This window comes from Carcharodon carcharias, chromosome 9 (genome assembly GCF_017639515.1).
Source record: "Carcharodon carcharias isolate sCarCar2 chromosome 9, sCarCar2.pri, whole genome shotgun sequence".
NCBI classification, from domain to species: Eukaryota; Metazoa; Chordata; class Chondrichthyes; order Lamniformes; family Lamnidae; genus Carcharodon; species Carcharodon carcharias.
The window spans coordinates 54,963,073-54,985,287 of NC_054475.1; the positions used below are offsets into that span (position 1 = coordinate 54,963,073).

The following is a 22,215-nucleotide window of genomic DNA, read 5'->3' on the forward strand; positions in this document are numbered from 1 at the left end:
CACAATAATAATTAAAACTGCAGACATTCACAGCCTAGGGTCACATATGAACTGTAAGCACTCAGGACTGGAAAATGCACGTGGAAGTATATCTCAATTTGAGTCATTAACCTCAGTACAAAGGACAAGGAGGAAAACTGGAACAAGAGAGACAGTTAAGATCAAACAATCTTTCAAACAGAATGAGGTACTGTGAGCATGATTTGAAATCGCAGCCTAAACTACTTCCTACCAATCAACAAGTGCTTACTAATTGCTGCTAAACATTACCTAAACAAACAAGAATTTACCAACGCTGTGTCGACTTGGGCATTGCATATTGTTGTAATTAAATCATGTGAAACTGGCCCCACTAAGTGCCAGCTGTCTATTGTAACTGGCACAAACTAGCACACTGCCAGCCTGGCCATGGAGGTTTAGCTTTCCCTCAGAGAGGAAGTGATCAGGACCTTGAAACAGTTGATTTACAAATGCACCTTGAATTCTCTCACTTTATGTAGACATTGGGCAATAAGTTAAATTGTGAACAAAGACTGGAATGGTCTCATATTTTATACTGGTAATTTTACTGTAAAACAGAACTTGGGTCATACAGTGCACAAAAAACAGTACTGCACATACATCTTAAAATACATTCTTCTTTAAAAAACCTTTTTTGCATTGCAGTTTGGTGAATGTACTAGAAGATACTAAATTATTTTATATATGTCTTTCACTTACACAAAGAATAATGGACATCTGGGACTGATTACAACATGGCAATCTAATCAATGGCTTCAGATGGTGCTTGCAAACTGCAAGAGTAAATCTCAAGCAGTAGTGAAAGTCAACCAAACCTCAAGACTGGATAAGTGCCTTCCAATCACGCCAAAGCTTTAAAACAAAAATGGGTTTATTCGGTCTATTTTGGTTTCTGCAGTGTGCTCTGCGCAGTGACGCTCACTACTGGAAGATTAATTGTTATGAGATTGCCCTTTGTTACATAAATACTCATGCTTCCCAATAAGTTTCTTCCCCCACCCAACCATTTCTATTAGCATTTAGTCAATGCCAGCGTTTAGTTCTATGAATGGTCATCCTCAGGTAACTCTACAAAGAAAGCATTCATGCCTAAGCCAGACAGTGAACTTTGGCAGACTATCAAACTTTGAGAGACAGCTGAGCATGGTCCCATCCTTAACAGATATTTACACACGTGCACTTCTAGCAGATCTTGCTGAATAGCTATTAGAGGAGGAAACTTGACTAACTTTCTTCTTTCTTACCCAGGGACTCAAAGGTCAATTGCAAATATTGCTGACAAGGCCAGGATCAACTAATTTAGCAGAGACTTGATCAAACCTGGTTTCTTACTTGTGTCTGTGTAAAGTTTCTCACTGCTTTACACTGCTGAACTATCAGGAGGGCACAATGCAATCCTATGGTTAGTATGCATTATATTTAAATAGCAATATATTCCCCTTTAGCCAACCATACCAGGGAATCATCAGTGGCGAGGCACACAAAGAAACCAAGAGAACACAAACTGACCAAAGGCATGAAAGTCACGTTGTACCAAAAGCGGAGGCACTATACTGTACACTAAAAAACACTTTAATATGTCACGGGTAGAAAAACGGAACAAAGGAATAACAAGGGAAATATCACACCTACACGAATTACAAATATAACACAGGTGAAAATAAAGCTGTATAAAACGTCATGTATTTAAATACATTTACAAATTAAAAAAAACTTCCTATACAAGTTCTGAAGGTTGTGCTGCGACTAAAGGTTTTCTAAAATGGGCCCTAATCTCAGGAAAAATGCTGTAACAGATTTTTTAAAAAATCTGTCTTGGAATTTTTACCTTTTATAGAAAAATGATGCGATATATTATTTCATAACAAGCAAAAGCTTTACATGGTGTATAATACAAAAACCACAGCTGCACAAAACTGTGCCAATCTTATTATACAGCATCAGTACCTTTGTGAAGTTATGTACACAGTTCCACACTGCTTGATGCAGTGTTTTATGTATATGCTTTTACATACATATGGCAGGTAACATACAAAAACTAGATCCTTTGATTCTAGGTGGGCGCTTACTCTTCACGTTAGCCAGTGGTGCAATGAATGTAAGCTGACTGAAAAAAAGGTGCCATCAAGACAAAATGAAGTTCATGCTATTAATGGGGACAAGGGTTAATGGGAGTATTTTTTTCCCATATGGAATATTTTCTCAGGCACCAATTGATTCCACGTATTTAGAGCTGTACTGATTGTCCCTACTGAAGCAAAACATTTCTGAAAAATAGGAAGATTTAAATTTCACCCTGGTGTCCCAATTAACAAGTGTTAACTGTAGTGGTGAAATTGCTGCAATCTCATATTATCTCCACCAGATAAGCTTTGTTAATGTCTATGGTGTCACACTTTCAAAGCATGCTGGCAACATCTGGTGGCACAAGGTTGGTACTACAACTGGTACAAAGCTGCCTTAGTGTGGATGCCTGCAGCAGTGGCCAGAAAGACACCCTATGTTTCTGCCCTATAGCTAATTTGGGCTCTATCCTAGCGCTCACCCAGATTTCACTCCTTGCAATGCTGCACCTCACTTCCCTTCATTCTCCTGCAATGGTATGTAGGCATTTTCGATATTCACAAATATTTACATAACTCTGAAAAGGGGACATCAAATCTGATAGTTTACATATAATAAATAAATGGAAAATGCACCACTTCAAACAGGGGACAAAGTGGGAAGACTTCAAGTGTTGTGCAGTTTGCAGCTTTTAAAACCGTAAATGTCAACTGCAAAACTGTATCCAGATATCTGAATGCAGGAAACTCTTCCCTGGCAGAAAGCTGAGGGACTCTAGCTCTAAACACGAGCATTGACTAGCAGCCAACTGGGCTTTTGCAGGATTTTAGGGCAAAGAGAGACTTACTCAATGAGCAGTTTTGACTGAAGTTCCAATGAGTAATTAATTTGCAACATTTTGGAAAAAATGCAAAGGGAAATGAAACATGAGATTTTTCTTATAAATATATGGACAAAAATTCTATATCCATGGGCATTTTTTTTTAAATCACAGAGATCTCTCTCATAGGAAGAATAGTGATGAGTTGAAGGCTCCCTGAGGCAGGTGCCTAGACTAACTGCAAAGTTTTACAGGTGCCTGTAGACCGTTACCAGCAGTTTTTCTGTTCAGGTTCTTGCTTTTAGTGTGTGTGAGTGTGTGAGCGGGTACGGGTGTGAGAGTGTGAGTGGGTACGGGTGGGTATGGGGGCGAACGGGTATGGGTGCGAATGGGTACGGGTGGGTATGGGTACGAGTGGGTACGGGTGGGTATGGGTGTGAGAGGGTACAGGTGCGAGAATGCGAGCGGGTACGGGTGCGAGAATGCGAGCGGGTACGGGTGCGAGAACGCGAGCGGGTACGGGTGCGAGAACGCGAGCGGGTACGGGTGTGAGCGGGTATGGGTGCAAGAGTGCGAGCGGGTATGGGTGCAAGTGGGTATGAGTGCGAGTGGGTACGGGTGCGAGCGGGTACGGGTGCGAGCGGGTACAGGTGCGAGTGTGTGAGTGAAAGTATGTGTATGAGAGTATGTGCGAGTGTATGGGTGACCAGGCTAATGTTCTCTTTTTAGACTGACCACTTCTTCCTGTGTCACAAAACCTTCTGTCTGATGGAAAAGTCTAGAACGAGATGACAGACTAAGGTGTTACAGGAAGTTGACATTCCTGCAAAACCAATAATTTAAAAAGATCAGTTCTTTTAATTTCGTGTTATAGTAAACAAGTACAAAATGTAGACAGTAAGGTTCCAGTTCTTCATCTGCACAATGATTGCATTTCCTCCTTTGACCCTTGTTTCCTGTTGCTGGATTTTTATTGTATCAAGTTTTTCCTCAACGTTTGCTTTCTGTTGACTCTGATTGTTCTTGCGAGTTGAGTTCAAAAAGACATTTAGCAAGTGCAGTGGAAGCCTCCATACCACTGATGGCCAGTACAGATAGGTGGTTCTCATGCCGCTTCAGCAACCTGAGATGGGAAAGGAAATAGCTTCAGAGCTATTACTCACTTACACACTGACAATATAAAACACATGGGATCCCAAATGCTGATTGGATTTTTACTTAACATGTCAATGTTACATGCGATAGAATAAACTGAAGAACTGTTCTGAAATCAGGAGAAACTGTGATTAAAAACAAATTCAGCTAGCGTTTTAAAAAATATATATAAAAAGATGTCCCATAGAAATGTCATATCAATGGGTTATGTGTTTGAATACTCAAGTGAATTATAGATTTTATTTCAATACCTACTGTGGAAGGGATTGAACTCAAGTATTTTCCTTAAATGAAAATGGTTAACTATTTAGGACGATACTTCCAATAACTGATATTTTATAATGAGGCAAAAAGAACTTACACTCGCCCAAGCTCTGAGTATCTAGCAACATTCTTCAAAATTAAGGCAGAAGTCAAACGAATATGCTTCACAATTGGCCCTTCCTTCTCATCCTGCCAAAGAAATGTACATTAATGAAAATCTTGGAAACTACGCACCTTCTGTATAGATAAATGGTATTTTAAAGTGGAGAGAAAAAGACCTCTACCGTACAATGATGGGATTTCATTTCATCGCAGTAGAACGACTGGGACAAAAGAACATTAAAATCTGGAGTAACTGAATGGGGCTCCCACACTGCCTAATAGCAAATTATAGACAACCTGAGTAAAGAACGCCTGGGCCAGTTATTTACCCAATCTTCTCCCCCACCCTTCATGAAAGTATGAATACTTTATTACAATATAGTTTTAGACAGTGAATGCTGTCAAGACTGTTGGGTACAGCACAGTCAAGTTCAATCTTGCCGTCACCAACATTTACATTGCAGCACGAGACAATGGGCAGAAATAATCATGACTGATTGCCCATCTTCCCTGGGTCATTTAGATCTATGAGTAAAACCTTATTTGGTTCAAATGCATACATCTTTTCCCATGTCAGGTATAAAATGGTCTTAGGTTAGCTTTGAAATGCTGGTGCTGCTGGTTGAGGTTGCACAGAGTAGCTTATTCACTGAAAATATGGGATCCAAAATACTACATCGCAACTGATGACGCCTTGAGGTACTTGATATTTACAACAAAGTTATCAGCAACTACCCACTGCAGTGGTTTGGCTGTTTGAGCAATGGCACGTGTGTTTGTTTGAACCTTACTCCAAAGTAAAACGGAGTTTAGGCATTAGAAGAACTGATTTGCAATAGAAATTAAACAAATCGAGTGAACCTGCTAAAAAGTAACTACATCTGCAATCTGTTATGAAGTATAAAATTTAGTTGTCCATTTACCAAAATGCAACTGCATTATGCAACCTAATGCACCCACTACGCAGACTCTGATGTCACCTTCCACTAAGCTGTTTACTTACCCCATGGTTTGCTTTCAACGTGGCTTAGAAGACTATGGGTTCAAACTCTACTCCGCCTATCACAATTTCTTGTCAGTAAAGTGCTGACGGGAAACCTTCATTGTTGATGGGGGTGGCTTTGGACAAGCTGTTAAGCAACATCCCATCTGCCTGTCCCATTGCATTCTTCCAAAAGGGGCAAGGGAATTCTCCCAGTGTCCTGAACAACAACAAACTGTCCCTAACTTACACTACCAAAAAATATGAACTTGTCTCCATGTTAATTTATATCATTGTTAGTTGAGAGCCTTATATACATGCTATATTGAGTGCTATGTACATGCAAGTTCTTTCTTTGAGTACCTGACCATTCAGTCAATCAAAGCCTAAGATCACTTGATGGCCAAGCACTATGACGCTCACCTTTAATCAGTGCAATGAAGTGCAATTTCAGTGTGCGGGGCATTGGTTATTATTAGACCATAAGATGACATAGGAGCAGAAGTAGGCCATTCAGCCCATCGAGTCTGTTCCACCATTCAAGGAGATCATGGCTGATCTGATAATCCCCAACTCCATTTCCTGCCTTTTCCCCATAACCCTTAATTCCCTTACTGATTAAAAATCTGTCTATCTCAACCTTGAATATACTTAACAACCCAGCCTCTAAAGCCCTCTGCAGTAAAGAATTCCACAGATTCATTACCCTCAGAGAAGAAATTCCTCCTGATCTCTGTCTTAAATGGGCGACCCCTTACTCTGAGATTATGTCCTCTGGTCCTAGACTCTCCCACAAGGGGAAACAACCACTCAGCATCTACCCTGTCAAGCCGCTTAAGAATCTTATCTGTCTCAATAAGGTTGCCTCTTATTCTCCTAAACACCAATGAGTACAGGCCCAACCTACTCGACCTCTCATAAGAAAATCCCTCCATACCCAGGATCAACCTAGTGAACCATCTCTGGACTTCCTCCAATGCCAGTATATCTTTCCTTAGATAAGGAGGCCAAAACTATTCACAGTATTCTAGATGTGGTCTAACTAGTGCCTTGTATAGTTTTAGTAAGATTTCCCTATGTTTATACTTAATTCCCTTTGAAATAAAGCCAACATTCATTTACCTTCCCCATTAACTGAGCTTGTATGTTAGCTTTTTGTGATTCATGCACGAGGACCCCCAAATCCCTCTGTGCTGCAGTCTTTCTCCATTTAAACAATATTCAGCTCCTCTATTCAACCTGCCAAGTGCATAACCTCACATCTTCCCAAGTTATATTCCATCTGCCAAGTCTTTGCCCACTCACTTAAACTGTCTAGGCGATAGTACATTCACTTCCTTCATCTAAGTCATTGATATATATTGTAAATAATTGTAGCCCCAGCACTAGTCCCTGTGGCACTCCATTTGTTACAGGTTGCCATCCTGCAAATGCCCCCCTTATCCCAACTCTCTGTCTTCTATTAGTTAGCCAATCCTCTATCCATGCTAATATACTACCCCCAACGACAAGGGTTCTTATCTTATTAAGTAGCCTTATGTGCAGTACCTTATTCAATGCCTTTTGGAAATCCAAATATATTACATCTACTGGCTCCCCATTATCTATCCTGCTTGTTATCTCCTCAAAGAATTCCAATAAAATTGTTAGGCCTTTACTTCATAAAGCCATGCTGACTCTGCTTGATTATATTATGCATTTCTAAATGCTCTGCTTTACATCCTTTATAATAGACTCTAACATTTTTCCAATGACAGATGTTAAGCTAACTGGCCTATAGTTACTCGTTTTTTTTTTGTCTCCCTCCCTTTTTGAATAAGGGTGTTATCTTGGCAGTTTTCCAATCCTCTGGGACTTTTCCAGAATCGAAGAATTTTTGGAAGATTACTACCATTGATTCTTGTGCTACAACACCCATTAGATTGTGGAAACAAGGCAACCAGGTTTAGAAGTCACTGCATACAGTAAACAATTTCTTAATTTCTATTTCTGTGTAAAGTCCTTCAAAAATATGACATGACTTCTTAATCAATTTAATATAGAGAAAAGCAATAAACACAGGAATTCCAGTAAATTTGCAATAATAAAAGTACCTGACTAGTACCTGACACCAATTATTAGTGACTCCTGTGTTGGCTCAGCATGTAAAAGCAAAGAACAATAGCACCTCTTCACATCCTGGTAAAGATCTTCACAGCCAATCAATTACTTTTGAAATTCAGCAAATTGTTGCTAGACAGACAAAACCAGTAGCCAATGTGTGTACAGCAGGGTGCCACACAGTAAATTTTGGTGGTGTTGGTTGAGAAGTATCACTGATTGGGTCACCAGGAGAATTCCGTGCTTTTCTTTGAATATCAGAGGATAATGGACATCCACTTGAAGAGGGTATCAGTTTAATGCTCATCTTAAAGATGGCTCAGGAGTAGTCTAAAACATCAACCAATCTGACGTGCTCAAATTCTGGAGTGCAGACTGAACAGAATTTTTTGACACAGAGTCAATGTGCTACCATCTAATCTAAGATTACATTTAGAAGTCAATGACTGCCTGACATGTATGGTACATGTTCTCTGCCAAACGCATTAAAACAAAAATGTTTTCCCTTCCAGAGTAGTTTGTGCAGATATTTACCAAGTAATTCCTAAAAATAAGGTTGCGGGAGCCTTTCCTTAGAGCCATTAGAGCAGCGCTGGGGTGATTGACCAAGGCCTTGTGAGACTTGGGTGTCGGAGCTGTACCATCTGATTGAGAATGCCTGAAGAACAAAATATTGAGAGACATTAAACTCAAGATCCAGTCTATTGTAAGATTTCACACAGAAATTCAAAGGCAATTACGGTTCATAACTTCAGCCAGGAAAGTGGTAACTCACATGTAATGACCCAGACCATTTAAGGACCCTATGAGATAGAACATTAACAGCTGTGAAGTCCCACCGAAAATAGAAAAGTAACTTTATTCTGGACATTAAACAGGTCCTGATAATATCCTCATGCAACACTACTTTACATGGTTTGGGGTGCTAGTATCCGGTTTGCTATTCAATGGAAGGGTTAGATGCAGCAAATTTAGTTTGTACAAATGTAACCTTAATGTGATCAACTATTATACTATTACAAAAATATCAGTCCATTTTGTTCAAGTTATTTGAATATTTGATCTCTAATATTGAACCATGTGTTACAACTATGAAGTTTGTAAGATTGTTATGTTTTGGAACTGTCTCTTTAGTTTAGGGTAAAATGGAAGAATGAAGGGGTTTAGTGATCTGTGCTGAATTCTGCCTGACAACAAACTTGGGTGGCTTGGCTGTTGGTTGTTAAAGGTTAAATGGTTGTCTTACTGGGAAGAAGTTGCAAGATATTTACACATGTAAACAGTGACCAGAGCGCCTGTACTGTCAGTGGATAGGCTATTAGTCTCCAAGTCCCAGGGATGTGTCAGGAATGTCAGGTTTTGAAATGGTTATTTTAATTATCTATTTAATCATAAGGCAGAATAGAGTTGGGGGTCTAGAGGATAGCTAATTAGAATTTCTACCTGGATACAAGGCCCATGTGATTCACATTGCAATGGAGGTTGGCTTTGAGAGGGTAGGAGTCTATGGGAAGAGACTGTAGGATCAGGTTGCAGGTTCTCCTAAAATATCACTGAATCTCACCGACAAGGTCAGTCTGCAAGAATCAGAGAGAGAGAGAGAGAGAGAAACAAAGGCAGCAAGTCTTTATTATTCAACACTCAAAATGCGGATGGGAGCTTGCTCTCAGATTGAAGAGACCAAGCTCATAAGGGTTTAAAAAAAAAACTAGGAGATCTGCCTACCTTTGGCTAGAGGGAAGGATATCCATGGTAACACACAGTAAAAGTTATCTCTGGGATTAGAAGTTATCCAACTGGAAAAGTAAAAAGCTAAGAATTACTTTGAACTAGTTCGAGGAGAATGAAGTGCCCACTTAAGAGATTGAGCAAAGTACAACTGTGGAAGGGGATTTTTGGTCACTTTAGAAGTTAAATAGGGAATCTTTTCTATAGTTTAGAATACAAGTTGCCTACTGATATAGTGTTTAGTTAATGCTGCTTTTAGTTTGTGTGTTACAGGAAAAGTCTTAAAACTTGAAATCTTTTTGTGTGATCCTTTCAGCCATTTACTGGAAGTTTGAATTTATTTTTAAAAGTTATTGGTGTCTTTGGGGTTCCTAACATGGAATATAAAATAAGGTATGCATGAGAATTGCAGAAAGGACTTTGTGAACTTGGCAAAGCACGATGGTATGGCAAGTTATATGTAATCATGCCAGAATAATTTCCATAAGCCACAGACAAACACAATATCCTTTAAATCCTTTAATCTTTTCCACAGGAGGTAAAGTGAAATTTGACTGTGACAATCAAGCCTGCTGTATCCGGAGAAACTGCATGTGCCATACCATACAATCGATGAAATGGAACAGCATGAAACATCTCAAAGTTATTAAATCTTTTTCAAAAAATCTGCAATCTTTACATCTCATCACCACTTGTTTCTGTTCCTGACATTCCATCTGCCATACAAGACACATCATCCCCATCCCCAAATACTCTAATGATCTCACTGGGTGGCTGCCTAATTCCACTCTTTAAAATTTCCAAAGCTCTAGTGCCCGTAATCTACCTGGCACTAAGTCCATCTCACCTTGCTGGCTTTAATCAGCTTACTGTGCTCCCACCACCCCATGCCTTTCATTTGAAATTCTCATCCTCTTAGCCCTTATTGGCTTTACCCATTCCTTTGTAACCTCATCCACTCCTATACAATATTCCCCTCCCAGAATGCTCAATGCCCTTGACTCTGGCCTCTTCCGACTTTGGCCTCTTGTGCATCCGCTTCCCTTTTCCTAACCATTGGGCTGCTGTGCTTTCACTTACTGACTTACCATACTTTAGAATTGTCTCCCTAAATCCCTCCACCTCTATCGCCCTCTTTCCCTTTAAGGAGATTCTTAAAACGTACTCATTTGTCAAACCCAATATCTATTATGGATCCATGTCCTTTTCTTTGGTATGTCTCTGTGAACACCCTAGGATGTTTATTTATGCTATATCAATGGAAGTTGAATTTGTTGTTGAAGTATTTTGTTTACTGGGAGATGGAATACATTTTAGACCCTAGTGGTCTAGAGGTCTAAGACATCAAGCACTCAAAGTCAAGTTCAGAGAAAATGGCCTTGATTTTGTCATCATAATGACAGCCAAACTGTCAGAATTCACCATCATTACTTCTTTGAAACTGACAGCAACTTATGGAATCCACATGTGCGCTGTTAAAAGCCAAAATCCAGAAGCTGCATCAGTGACTCTGTGCTTCTCTATAGGGTGTGCTGTCGAAGCCTCCAGAGACTGTAATTAATTGGAAATCACTGAACCAACGCAAACTTCCACTTTCATGCTATTAGTCTCACTGTAAAAACCCATGAAAAAGCTACACCTTGTTGAGTGAGATGGAACTGGATTTTTCAGCGTACTAAGCTCATCATTACTGCTGAAAAATTACTCTGGCCCTGAAAAACTAATTTTGTGTCTGTAAGTGACAAATTTCTCCATTATGATAAAATTCCATATATTTTCAAACTTCTTAAAAAACTTCATGATGTTTTATCTTCTACCTTAATCCCATGTGTATGCCCTAATCATTTATTTCATTCTGTAAAATTTGAAGCAAAGGATAATCTGTGCATTTTACTTTCTGGTCTGCTGTGAGAGAGTAATTCTTCAATTTCATTGGCTGTTTGATCGACTTGATGACTGTGAAATCCAGGCCAATGCCTTTTTACTCTGCCCCAATGAAGTATCACCTACTTGACAGTTGTCATGCAATTTCTTACACTCACTCTCATAAGGACTGTTAATACAGTGTCAGTTTTATTTCATTGTGGGAAAATACTGGAGCACCAGGAGCTAGTTTGAGATTACTCAAACTCATAGTAAAGAGTCTGTACAGCTAATTTTCATCCCATCACTGGTAGCTGAGTTTGAATTCAGATCCTAGGGGTGTCACACTGGCTAACCCATTGAACCAACCAGTCTTCTGAAACCTGGCATGTTCTTTATGCATTTTGGTTGTATAACTGTGTTTGTATTTGATCCCATAAATGGCATTTTGACTGATTAAAGATATTGAGCTCCATGTCATCTCACATTAATTTAATCAAAGTGAAGTTGGCGGTGCTAAATGATCATATAACACAGAAGGATGAAGTGGTAGACAAGATCTGGTGGTACTACTGCCTGCCTTTCAGCTTCTGCAATTAAGGCTACCAATCATAAACTTTCATTAGGACTATGTACGATCATGCTCCAATTTTAGTAAATATTTCTGTTGTATCTTGCCCATGGATTACTTTGCTAAGAAATGGAGTGGAAAGAAGCAATGTGCAATAGCTATGTTCTCATGTGTTCTTAGATAATTCCTTCGTGCAAGATTGAAAAAAAAGGAGACTCAAGGTCAAATGTGCAATCATGTATAATTCTACTGGCTGGAATTTAGTTACAGAAAATCATTTACTTCAAATTATCGCCCATTACCAAGAAATCCAAAAATTATGCCAGAACACAGAATGATACAGCACAGAAAGGGGCTATTTGACCAACTGTGCCTGTGCCAGCTCTTTGATAGAGCCATCCAATTAGTTCCATTGTCCTGTTCTTTCCCCATAGGCCAGCAAGTTTTCCCTCTTCAAGTACTTATCCAAATCCCTGTTGAAAGTTACTTATTTTGCTTCCATCACTCTTTCAGGCAGTGCACTCCAGATCATAACTCACTGTATAAATTTCTTCCTCTCAAGTCACATCGGATTCTTTTGTCAATTACCTTAAAACTGTGCCCTCTGATCAACAACCCTGCTGTCACGAGAGCTACTTTCACCTTATTTACTCTATCCAAATCCTTCAAGATTTGAACACCTCTATCAAATGTCGTTTTAACTTTTGCTGATCTCTCAGGAGCAGAATTCCAATTTCTCTAGTCTCTCCACATAATGGAAGTCTCCAGTCAGCAATTAACAACTGAAAGTTAAGATTAAAGACTCAGTTCATGAGACACTGCAGGTATGAGCCTACATCTTAACAGCACCTTCATACACCGATAGGCTAATATTAGCACCACAGGGCACTTAATTTTCTAGAGATAGATTCTTACCTTACTGCAGTTTGTGAGGTGCTCGTTTGTGCTTTCTGCTCCAACCTCTTCAGTCCAATAAGCAATGCCTCCCTTGAACAATGTTTATCCTATTGAAATATAATAAGTAGCAAAACACTAACATATGCAGACCTCTAAATGTACAGTTATCCATGCTAATTTATACAAGTTACACACACATAACACATCCAAAATTCCCTAGATTCTGGAAAGGTCCCAGCAGATTGGAAAACTGCAAATGTAACACTCTATTCAAGAAAGGAAGGAGACAGAATGTAGGAAACTATAGGCCAGTTAGCCTAACATCTGTCATTGGGAAAATGCTAGAATCCATTAAGGAGCTAGTAGCAGGACATTTAGAAAAACACAATACAATCAGGCAGAGTCAACATGGTTTTATGAAAGGGAAATTGTTGTTGACAAATTTATTAGATTTCTTTGAGGATGTCACATTCAGGGTGGATAAAAGGATAATGTATTTGGATTTCCAAAAGGCATTGGATAAGGTGCCACATAAAAGAACTCATGGTATTGGGGGTGGTATATTAACAGGGGAGAAAATGAGCTATCTAGCAGAAAACAGAGTTGGGATAAATGGATAATTTTCAGGTTGGCAAACCGTAACTAGTGGAGGGCCTCCGAGATCAGTACTGGGGCCTTAACTATTTACAGTCTATACCGATGACTTGGATGAAGGAATCGACTGTATTGTAGCCAAATTTGTTGATGATGATGATAGGTAGGAAAGCAAACTGTGAGGATACAAAGAGTCTGCAAATGGATATAGATAGGTTAAATGAGCGGGCAAAAAATTGGCAGATGGAGTATAATGTAGGAAATGTGAGGTTGCCCACTTTGGCAGGGAGGGTAGCAAAGCAGGATATTATTTAAATGAAGAGTGATTGCAGAACACTGCAGTACAGACGGATCTGGGTGTCCTTGTACACGAATCACAAAAAGTTAGCATGCAGGTATTGCAAGTAATTAGAAAGGCAAACAGAATGTTGGCCTTCATTGCAAGACAAATGGAGTATAAAAGCAGGGAAGTTTCGCTACAACTGTACAGGGCATTGGTGAGTCTGTACCTAGATACTGCTGGAGTACAGTTTTGGCCTCCTTACTTAAGGAGGGATATATTTGGAAGCAGTTCAGAGAAGGTTTACTAGGCTGATTTCTAGGAGGAAAGTTTGAGAGGTTGGACTTATACTCACTGGAGTTTAGAAGAATGAGAAACGTTCTGAAGATTCTGAGGGGGCTTGACAGGGTTGATGCTGAGAGGGTGCTTCAGCTATATTTTTCTCACCACCCAACTGCCCTCTGAAATGGCCTAGCAAGCCACTCAGGTCAAAGGCAATTAGGGACAGGCAACAAACGCTGGCCTTGCCAGCCGCGCCCAAATCCCATGAAAGAATATTTTAAAACTGAAAGTATCAGAACCCGAACAAAAATGGATCTACTTATTTTCAACATATTTCCAAACCCTATGTGTAGAACTGATTTGGTATAGTAGGCTTACTGAACAAAGTTACATAATTATCCGGTTAAATTGAAGGGAAGTAGAGTATTAGTGAATTAATTCTGACCAATTAGACAACGAACACAATGTAATTCTTGCTGGACCCTTCTCTAGAAAAGGTAGCAAAAGAAGGCCAAACATTAGGATTTGGAGCACCTTGCACTTTCATTGGCCTAAATATTAGTTTTAGTGGCAATGCATACATTCCTGAAACCGAGACATAAATGTGATAAAAAGAAACTTTCCCATGCAGAGTTCAAACTTACTAACTGACCAGCTTTGTTTTTAGCAATTCATACATTACTGGAGATCACAAAGCAAACAGGACACAGTTATTCTCCTTTCCCAAGTCACCAAGGTTGCTAACAGCCTGCAGTTGAAGGGGCTACCTGTTCTCAAGTCCCTAATGCTACTCTGACCACACAGTAACTTGGAGACAACTCTCTCTTCCTCTCGAATGTGGTAACGGCTTGGTATCTTTTCAACACCCATCCACAAAAATGCAGCAACTAGCACCCGGCCCTACCCCACACCACCCCCACCAAGTTGCGCCACTATAAACTGATGCTCCTTGTTGCCCACGTTAGACCTGGAGACAAAAATTGTTCCAGCAGGCCTTAGCATCTTTTCAGCTGGTAGGTATCATTCAAGTCTATTTTATACCTGCCAAAATCTGATAGAACTTAGCATACTTAGAATCTTCCATTTCACATGCTGAAGTCCTAGCTCAATACATGAAAATCTATCTAACTGGACTGAAGGTTCCGCGCACACAGAATGAGGGTAATCACACTGCATGATGATATAGGCTAAGTGATCAGAGCTTCACTATTACTTCACAATACGCAATATACTAAGTCTGGATCCATTTTTCCTTACTTACAGCGAACATGGCTGCTTCTTGTGCTTAGCAATGGAAGTACTCACTACTAAACATTTGTTTCCTTTATCTCTTTTGAGGGCCAGTCTTCAAAGTTTAATGGCACAATTGGAATTTGGAACACCTTGACAGATCAGGTACTCGGAGGGATTTTTTTCTTTTAATTCATTCATTCATGGGATGTGGGCACCGCTGGCTGGGCCAGCATTTATTGCCCATCCGAAACTGCCCTTCAGGCCATTTCAGAGGGCATTTAAGAGTCAATCACATTGCTGTGGATCTGGAGTCACATAAAGGCCAGATCAGGTAAGGATGGTAGATATCCTTCCCTAAAGGACATTAGTGAACCAGGTGGGTTCTTACGACAATCGACAATTGTTTCAGGTTTTTTACTGAATTCAAATTTCACCATCTGCCATGGTGCGATTTGAACCCAGGTCCCCAGAGCATTACCCTGGGTACCTGAAGTACTAGCCCAGTGACAATACCACTATGCCACCACCTCTGGATTTTGAAGCACATTTAAGCATGGATAACTTGAAGTACTGAGTCAATTTGAGGTCACTCTGACATGAGTTTCCTGCATAGGAATGGCGTATAAATTGATTGCATTTATCCCTTTATGGAGGTGTGGAGAGAATGGAAGCAAGAGGTCAAGATATACATGGTCACTTACATTATTTTCCTTATACCTGTCACGCCTTTCTAATAAACAAAACATTGGCATCTTTCGATAGTCAAGGCATCACTCGCCAAAGTTAAAAACAATCATTTTAATTGGAGCAGGAAGTAAAGCTGTTAAACGGAAGAGTCACATTACCTGCAGGTGTGTGATGAATGAAAGCCTTTGTCGAGGAAGTGGCTCACAGCCCTCCCACATACATTGACCTTGGTACACATCCTTTCCACCATGCTCAGTAGCTGCATGGTAAAACACCTGGGAAGGTGTCTCAAACCACCTGTGAATAATAAGTTTTAGTTAGACAAAGAAAAACTGAAAGTCCATATTACTGACACTTCAAATACATGCCCATATATGGAGGACATCTTATAAATTAACATATCATTGTTATAGAGTATTTTTCTTGCCTCTTCTTCCATATACATATCATGCTCATCAGAAGACAAGCTTCTATCCCCCTGCCATTGATGCCCTTCTATGAGGAGTGACTCACAAGAATGGATGATCTTCCTTCTTCCAGAGGATACTGAGCTGAGGTCAGGAACCTTCCTACGTGATGGGGCTGAGATTTGGAACCTATTTGAGTAGGGATCATCGAGGGTAATCCCTACACATTGACATCCCAAAACACTATGCAATTGGGATTTCCTGAAATTTTAAAGTTCACTTACTTCCAGGATTCCTTGAACCTATTTCAACAGCAAAAACATTCACCATGATAGATTAGATAAAGCCAAACGGATGTCTCTCATTGCAAAGTTGTACTCCTGAGAGCTGACAATTACATGAAATGTTAACTATTATAAAAAGTTATGAAACCAATCTTGATTTTTGCGAGAATTTGACACAACTGAAGAATGTTCAAAACTGATTACTGTTTCTCCCCCCTAGTCTGGGAACATGTAGGTCAAATACACAGCTCCATCACTGCTAAGACTGAGATCAATTAACTCATCAAACAGCAATCATATCTGGGGCCTGATCTACAAAGCTCCATATCAAACAATGTATTGTCGTCGTGTCGTCGCCTCTCTCTCTCTGCCATCTTGTGTGAACGTAGCTCTTGCAAAGAAGCTTCTGATGTGAGGCAAGAAGGCGGTGCTGAAGTTTACCTTGAACTGCACCTATCAAGTGGAATTTGACATCATGGATGCCTCCAATTTTGAGCAGTTCCTGCAGCAATACTGCAGTGAATAGTAAAGCTGGGAACCTGGGTAATGTGGTAATAATTGAGAGGAACCAAGAGAAAGATCACTGTTGCCTCTGAGGTTTCTTTCTCCAAGAGAGATCTGAAATACTTCACGAAGTACCTCAAAAAAAAAACCTGCGTGACTGGCTTAGCTTATTTTCAGACAGCAAAGAGAGGCATGAGCTCTGGTAATTCCAGATCAATCAGGATGAAGAGGAGGAGGAGGAGGATGATGAAGACTAGGACGGTCTGAATTTTTGTACAAATTATATTTAATAAAGTTGACAAAAAAGAAAAACAAAAAAAAAACTCCACACCGTGCATTTTCCAACTAAACAGTCAAGCAGCCCCATCAAAAAGAGATGGATGGACCATAACAGGGATCTGTGTAGAAGTTAAGGTTTAGATAAGGTAGACAAAGAAAAGTGGTTTGCATTAACTCCTGGGACCAGGACTAGGGGTCACAGATTTAAGGTTTTGGGCAAGATACAGGGTTTTGTGAGATAATGCCCTGGAACTTGCTACTTACGAGGGCAAAGGAAACAGAGAAAATAATTTTAAAAGGAAATTAGATAGGCACTTGAGGAAATTGAGCTTGCAGACCTAAAAGAATAGAACAAGGGAATGAGACTAATATTTCCCCACAAAGTTGGCATGCGCTCAACTGGCTGAATGGCCTCATTCTGTGCCCTTATGACTCTCAGTAGGATACAACTGCCAAGGATAGCAAAGTTACCTCCAATATATAGAATAACCTCAGCATGACAGGTACTTGAATTCAAGTCCAAAGCTCCAGAGACACACATCAACCAAAGCAGGTGTAATGAGTTGATTGATGTACTCACGAAAGTGAAGGCAGGCACCAGGAAGGGGGTATGGGGGAGTTAGTGTTGAAGTCAAAAAAAGGAAGGTACCGAAAAGCTTATGAATACTGTTGTTCCTTGAAACCAGTCCCCTCTTCATTCAGCACAAACTGAACATGAGCAAGGAATAATTTTGAAAAATGACAAAGATTCATAAGGAACTCCAACAGAAAATATATTTACCCTTACTTCTGCCAGAATGCTTACTTTATATATTAATAAAATATTAGCCCTAATCATAGCTCAGTCTGGTACAGTGATAATAAGAGCAAGAGAGAAAACTCACATGAGAGAGGAACAGCATGAGAGAGAAATATGAGTAGAGAAAGGACTTGCATTAGTCAGAACCTCAGGACATCCCAAAAAGCTTTACTACCAATAAGGTACTTATGCATACTCACTGTTATAATTCAGGGATACTTAGCACCCAATTTGCACAAAGTAAAGTCCCACAAATGGCAATGAGACATGTCCAGCTGGACGGTTTGTTTTTAAAAATGATCCTGATTGCAGGATAGAGCAGAGCACCAGAGAGCTTACCAGTTCTTCACTGAATAGTCCTACCGGATCTTGAAGAAACAGGCAAGGCCTCAGTGTAATGTCTTATCCAGAAGACAAAATACTCTTCCAGAAAGTCAGTGAAGATATGAGAGAAAGAAACATCTGCTCCCAGCTAATACTACTTCAAAGCCAGCAAGTAGAGAATTAGAGCATGCACAAGCAGCTAGTGATAACTCACTCCTAGATTTTCTCTCCATGACTGTCGAGGGGCATGTCTGATTTGACCTCTACAACTTCCCGCAAGAGCACAGCTATGATCAAGAACTTTGTATGCATGCATGTGTGTTTACATAAGCCCTCGCACAGATACAAACTTATGGCACACCGTTATGCCAAGTAATTTTGTAGTTTAATTCCACACATCACTATGGCAACTCGCAAGTCAGTTAATCTACTTCTAACATATCCTTCCTAAAGAACATTACTCCTTTCATAAAGTAAGTTCTACAGAGACCTTTATCTCCAATATACATACCTTAAACTTGCTTGGAATTGGCAACGGTGCCAATCTATGCCCACAGAACCTCATCTGGACAAATAAATTCAAGCTGTCTAGTTCACATTCAAGAACTACTCTGAACCTTAAAGGTATGTTAAGCAAAAATAGCAACACACCATGCTGCTATTTAAGGAGATGCGAGGTATATTACTAACGAATTAGTGCAGTGTCCCTTTCCTTGCACATTGAATAGGTGACTGACCTCTTACAGTCTTTCCAAAGACACATGAAGCTCTGGCTGGGTTTCTTGGCAGATTCGGTTTCTGGAGCAGACACTGGCACCTGAGAGCTGTGGGATCCCGTACAATGCTCCACTGCTGGGGAAACCTGTGACTGTGGGTGTTGGGTTACTGTCTGCTGACTGGACACTGGAGCAGGAGAACTTACTTTAGGAACCCCCTGCAAACAAAAGAGAGAGTGTTATAGCCCACTTACTGTTGCATCCTGTGCTTTCAAATTTTAAAAAATCAAATTGAACTGTAAAATTTCTATATGAAAAGGTGCCCTTAATAACGACTCAGGTATTTTTGATCAGAAATTCTGTTCAAGCTTCAGATCTTTAGCACATAGTATATTTGCCAAATTATGGACAGTCATGTGTCAGTTCGAAATTTACTCTATTATTTAAAAGCAGCTCTAATTGATATTGTGATGCTGACTTAAGCCCTGGTGAACTGAGGATGGTCAAGTCAATCCAAAATCTGAGGGTGGAGCTATACTCCAATTTCCAGTTATTTTTAAGCCCTGTAAAGGGGCTCCCATTATTAATGCTCTATTGTTTGGTTCTGTACAGCAATTTTTGAAAGCCTGTCATCCAAACAATAGTAGATATCAGTGCTGCTGACTTATTGAAGGGAAGGATATCAGTTATGCATTAGTTCATCTTGTAATATCTCAAAGTAATATCCTCAAATAAGTTACAATGTACAACAAGTCAGGTTATATTTTCAGACTGAATCATAGTTGGCAAGTTACAATCAAATAACCAGTGCACCTGTCAATGGTTGAAGCCTAAGGTATAAGTCACATCAAAACAATGTGATCCTTTCTTGATCACATGTTGCTATGGTCATAATTTCAGCTCTTGGCAAATTACTACAAAATATATTATATTTATAACGGAGAGAGGTTGCTCATTTAAACTAACCAAGTAATCAAGGACTTAAAAACTGGGAAAAATGCTTGAATTAATTAGTCTTAACTCCAGGAAGTTTCACGTTGCTTCATTCCGCTGTCAGGTCATTCCCTAACACTCAATTTATGCTGCATCTACAATATAGCTGCATGTAAAGGCATCCTTAGATAAGTTTCAGAGAAAATTGATGAGTTATATTCAGAATCACAGAAATTTAACAGCATCGGAGGCCATTCGGCTCATCATGTCTGCACCGGCTCTCAGGATGAGTAACTCACCTAGTATCATTCCCTGCCTTCTCCCCATAACCCTTCACATTCTTCCTTTAAGCTAACAGTCTAACTCCCTTTTGAATGCCTTGATTGAACCTGCCTCCATCACCTCTCAGGCAGTGCATTCCAGACCTTAACTGCTCACCGAGTGAAAATATTTATTGCTTTTTACGCAAGTTACTTTTTATCTGTGCCCTCTTGTTTTCTGTACTTTCACGAGTGGGAAGAGTTTCTCCCTATCTACTCTGTCCAGACCCCTCATGATTTTGAATACTTCTATCATATCTCCTCTTAACCTTCTTTTCCCCAAGGAAAATTGTTCTTACTTCTCCTATGTATCTTCATAACTGAAGTTCCTTATCCGTTGGACCATTCTCATGAATCTTTTCTACACTCTCTCCAATGCCTTCACATCTTTCCAAAAGCAAGTGGTTGCAACACTCCAGTTGAGGCTAAACTAGTGCCCTATACCAGTTCAACATAGCTTTCTTGCTCATGTACTCTATGCCCCTATTAGTAAAGCCAAGGATACTGTATGCTTTATTAACCACTCTTTCAACCTATTCTGCTATCTTCGATGACTTATGCACATATACACCCAGGTCCCTTTGCTCCTGCACCCTCTTTAGAGCTGTACCCTTTACTTTATGTTGGCAAATTATATTCTATGAATATTATAACATTATATTAATAAATATTTTCAAATACTAAATTAATGTATTCATCTTCTAGCATATTTAAAACTGATAAGCAGAACTTTTCCACATGTGCCATACAGCACTCTCCATTGTGTTGTGTGGCACTACCACTGTGTTAAATGGGATAGATTTCAAACAGATCTAACAACCCAACTCTGGGCAACCACGAGGTGCTGTGGGACATCAGCAGCAGCAGAATAAGACTCGACCACAATCTGTAACCTCATGGCCCGGCATATCCCCCACTCTACCGTTACCAGGGGATAAACCCTGGTAGAATGAAGAGCGCAGGAAAGCCAAGCTGTTTCAGTACAGCTACAACATTGACATCTACGTGGCAACGTGGAAAATTGCCCAAGAATGTCCTGTAGGACTATTCCAACCCGGCCAATTACCACCCCATCAGTCAACTCTCGATCATCAGTAAAGTGATAGAACGGGTTATCAACAGTGCTATCAAGTGTCACTTGCTTAGAAATAACCCACTCACTGACACTCAGTTTGGGTTCTGCCAGAGTCACTAAGTTTCTGACCTCAGTATAGCCTTGGTTCTAACATGGACAGAAGAGCTAAACTCCACAGATGAGGTGAGAGTGACTGCCCTTAACATCAAGGCCGCATTTGATCGCGTGTGATATCAAGCTATACCTGGCACAAAGGAAGATGGTTGTGGTTGTTGGAGGTCAATCATCTCAGTTCCAGGACATCACTACAGTCGTTCCTCAGGCCTAGACCCAGCCACCTTCAAATGCTTCATCTATGACTTCCTTCTATCAGAAGGTCAGAAGTGGAGATGTTTGCTGATGATTGCACAATGTTCAGCACCATTCGCGGCTCATCAGATACTGAAACAGTCCATATCCAAATGCAGCAAGTTCTGGACAATATCCAGGCTTGGGCTGACAAGTGGCAAGTAACATTCACACCACACAAGTACCAGACAAGTACCACCACCAAAAAGATATTATCCTTAATTTCCTTGCTTAACTATTGTTGGTTTATTCCCTTCCAAGTATCCTTCTTCCTCACTGGTATATATCTCTGCTGTTGTGAGTCTTGAATTTTTTTTTTTTACACGTCTGACATTGTTCATCAACTGTATTTTCTGCTAAACTCCTTTCCCAGTCCACTCCAGCCACCTCATTTCTTTGTTATTACCCTTATTTCAGTTTAACACAGATGTTGCGACCCAAGTTTCTTACTCTCAAACTGAATGCTAAATTCCACCATGTTATGCTCACTGTTTCCTAGGGGGTCTTTTATTCAGATCATTTATTAAACCTACCTCATTACACATTACAAGATACAAAATAGCTTGAACCCTGGTGGGACCCA

General features: G+C 40.0%; 1 protein-coding gene and 1 pseudogene across 2 annotated transcripts in view; one reads left to right on the forward strand and one right to left on the reverse strand.

Moving 5' to 3' along the window:
• Window positions 1-547: 547 nt before the first annotated feature.
• LOC121281934 (AT-rich interactive domain-containing protein 2-like) overlaps window positions 548-22,215 on the reverse strand; it is a 298,430-nt gene continuing 276,762 nt past the window's right edge. For both annotated transcript variants that reach the window (XM_041195162.1, XM_041195161.1), the window contains exons 16-21: window positions 18,978-19,174; window positions 15,802-15,940; window positions 12,586-12,674; window positions 8,043-8,166; window positions 4,422-4,513; window positions 548-4,028 (exon numbers count right to left, since the gene is read on the reverse strand). In XM_041195162.1, coding sequence (XP_041051096.1) covers window positions 3,896-4,028; window positions 4,422-4,513; window positions 8,043-8,166; window positions 12,586-12,674; window positions 15,802-15,940; window positions 18,978-19,174 — 774 coding nt within the window. In that variant the 3' untranslated portion in view covers window positions 548-3,895. The remainder of the gene's footprint in view (window positions 4,029-4,421; window positions 4,514-8,042; window positions 8,167-12,585; window positions 12,675-15,801; window positions 15,941-18,977; window positions 19,175-22,215) is intronic.
• LOC121281784 lies at window positions 16,669-17,095 on the forward strand (annotated as a pseudogene).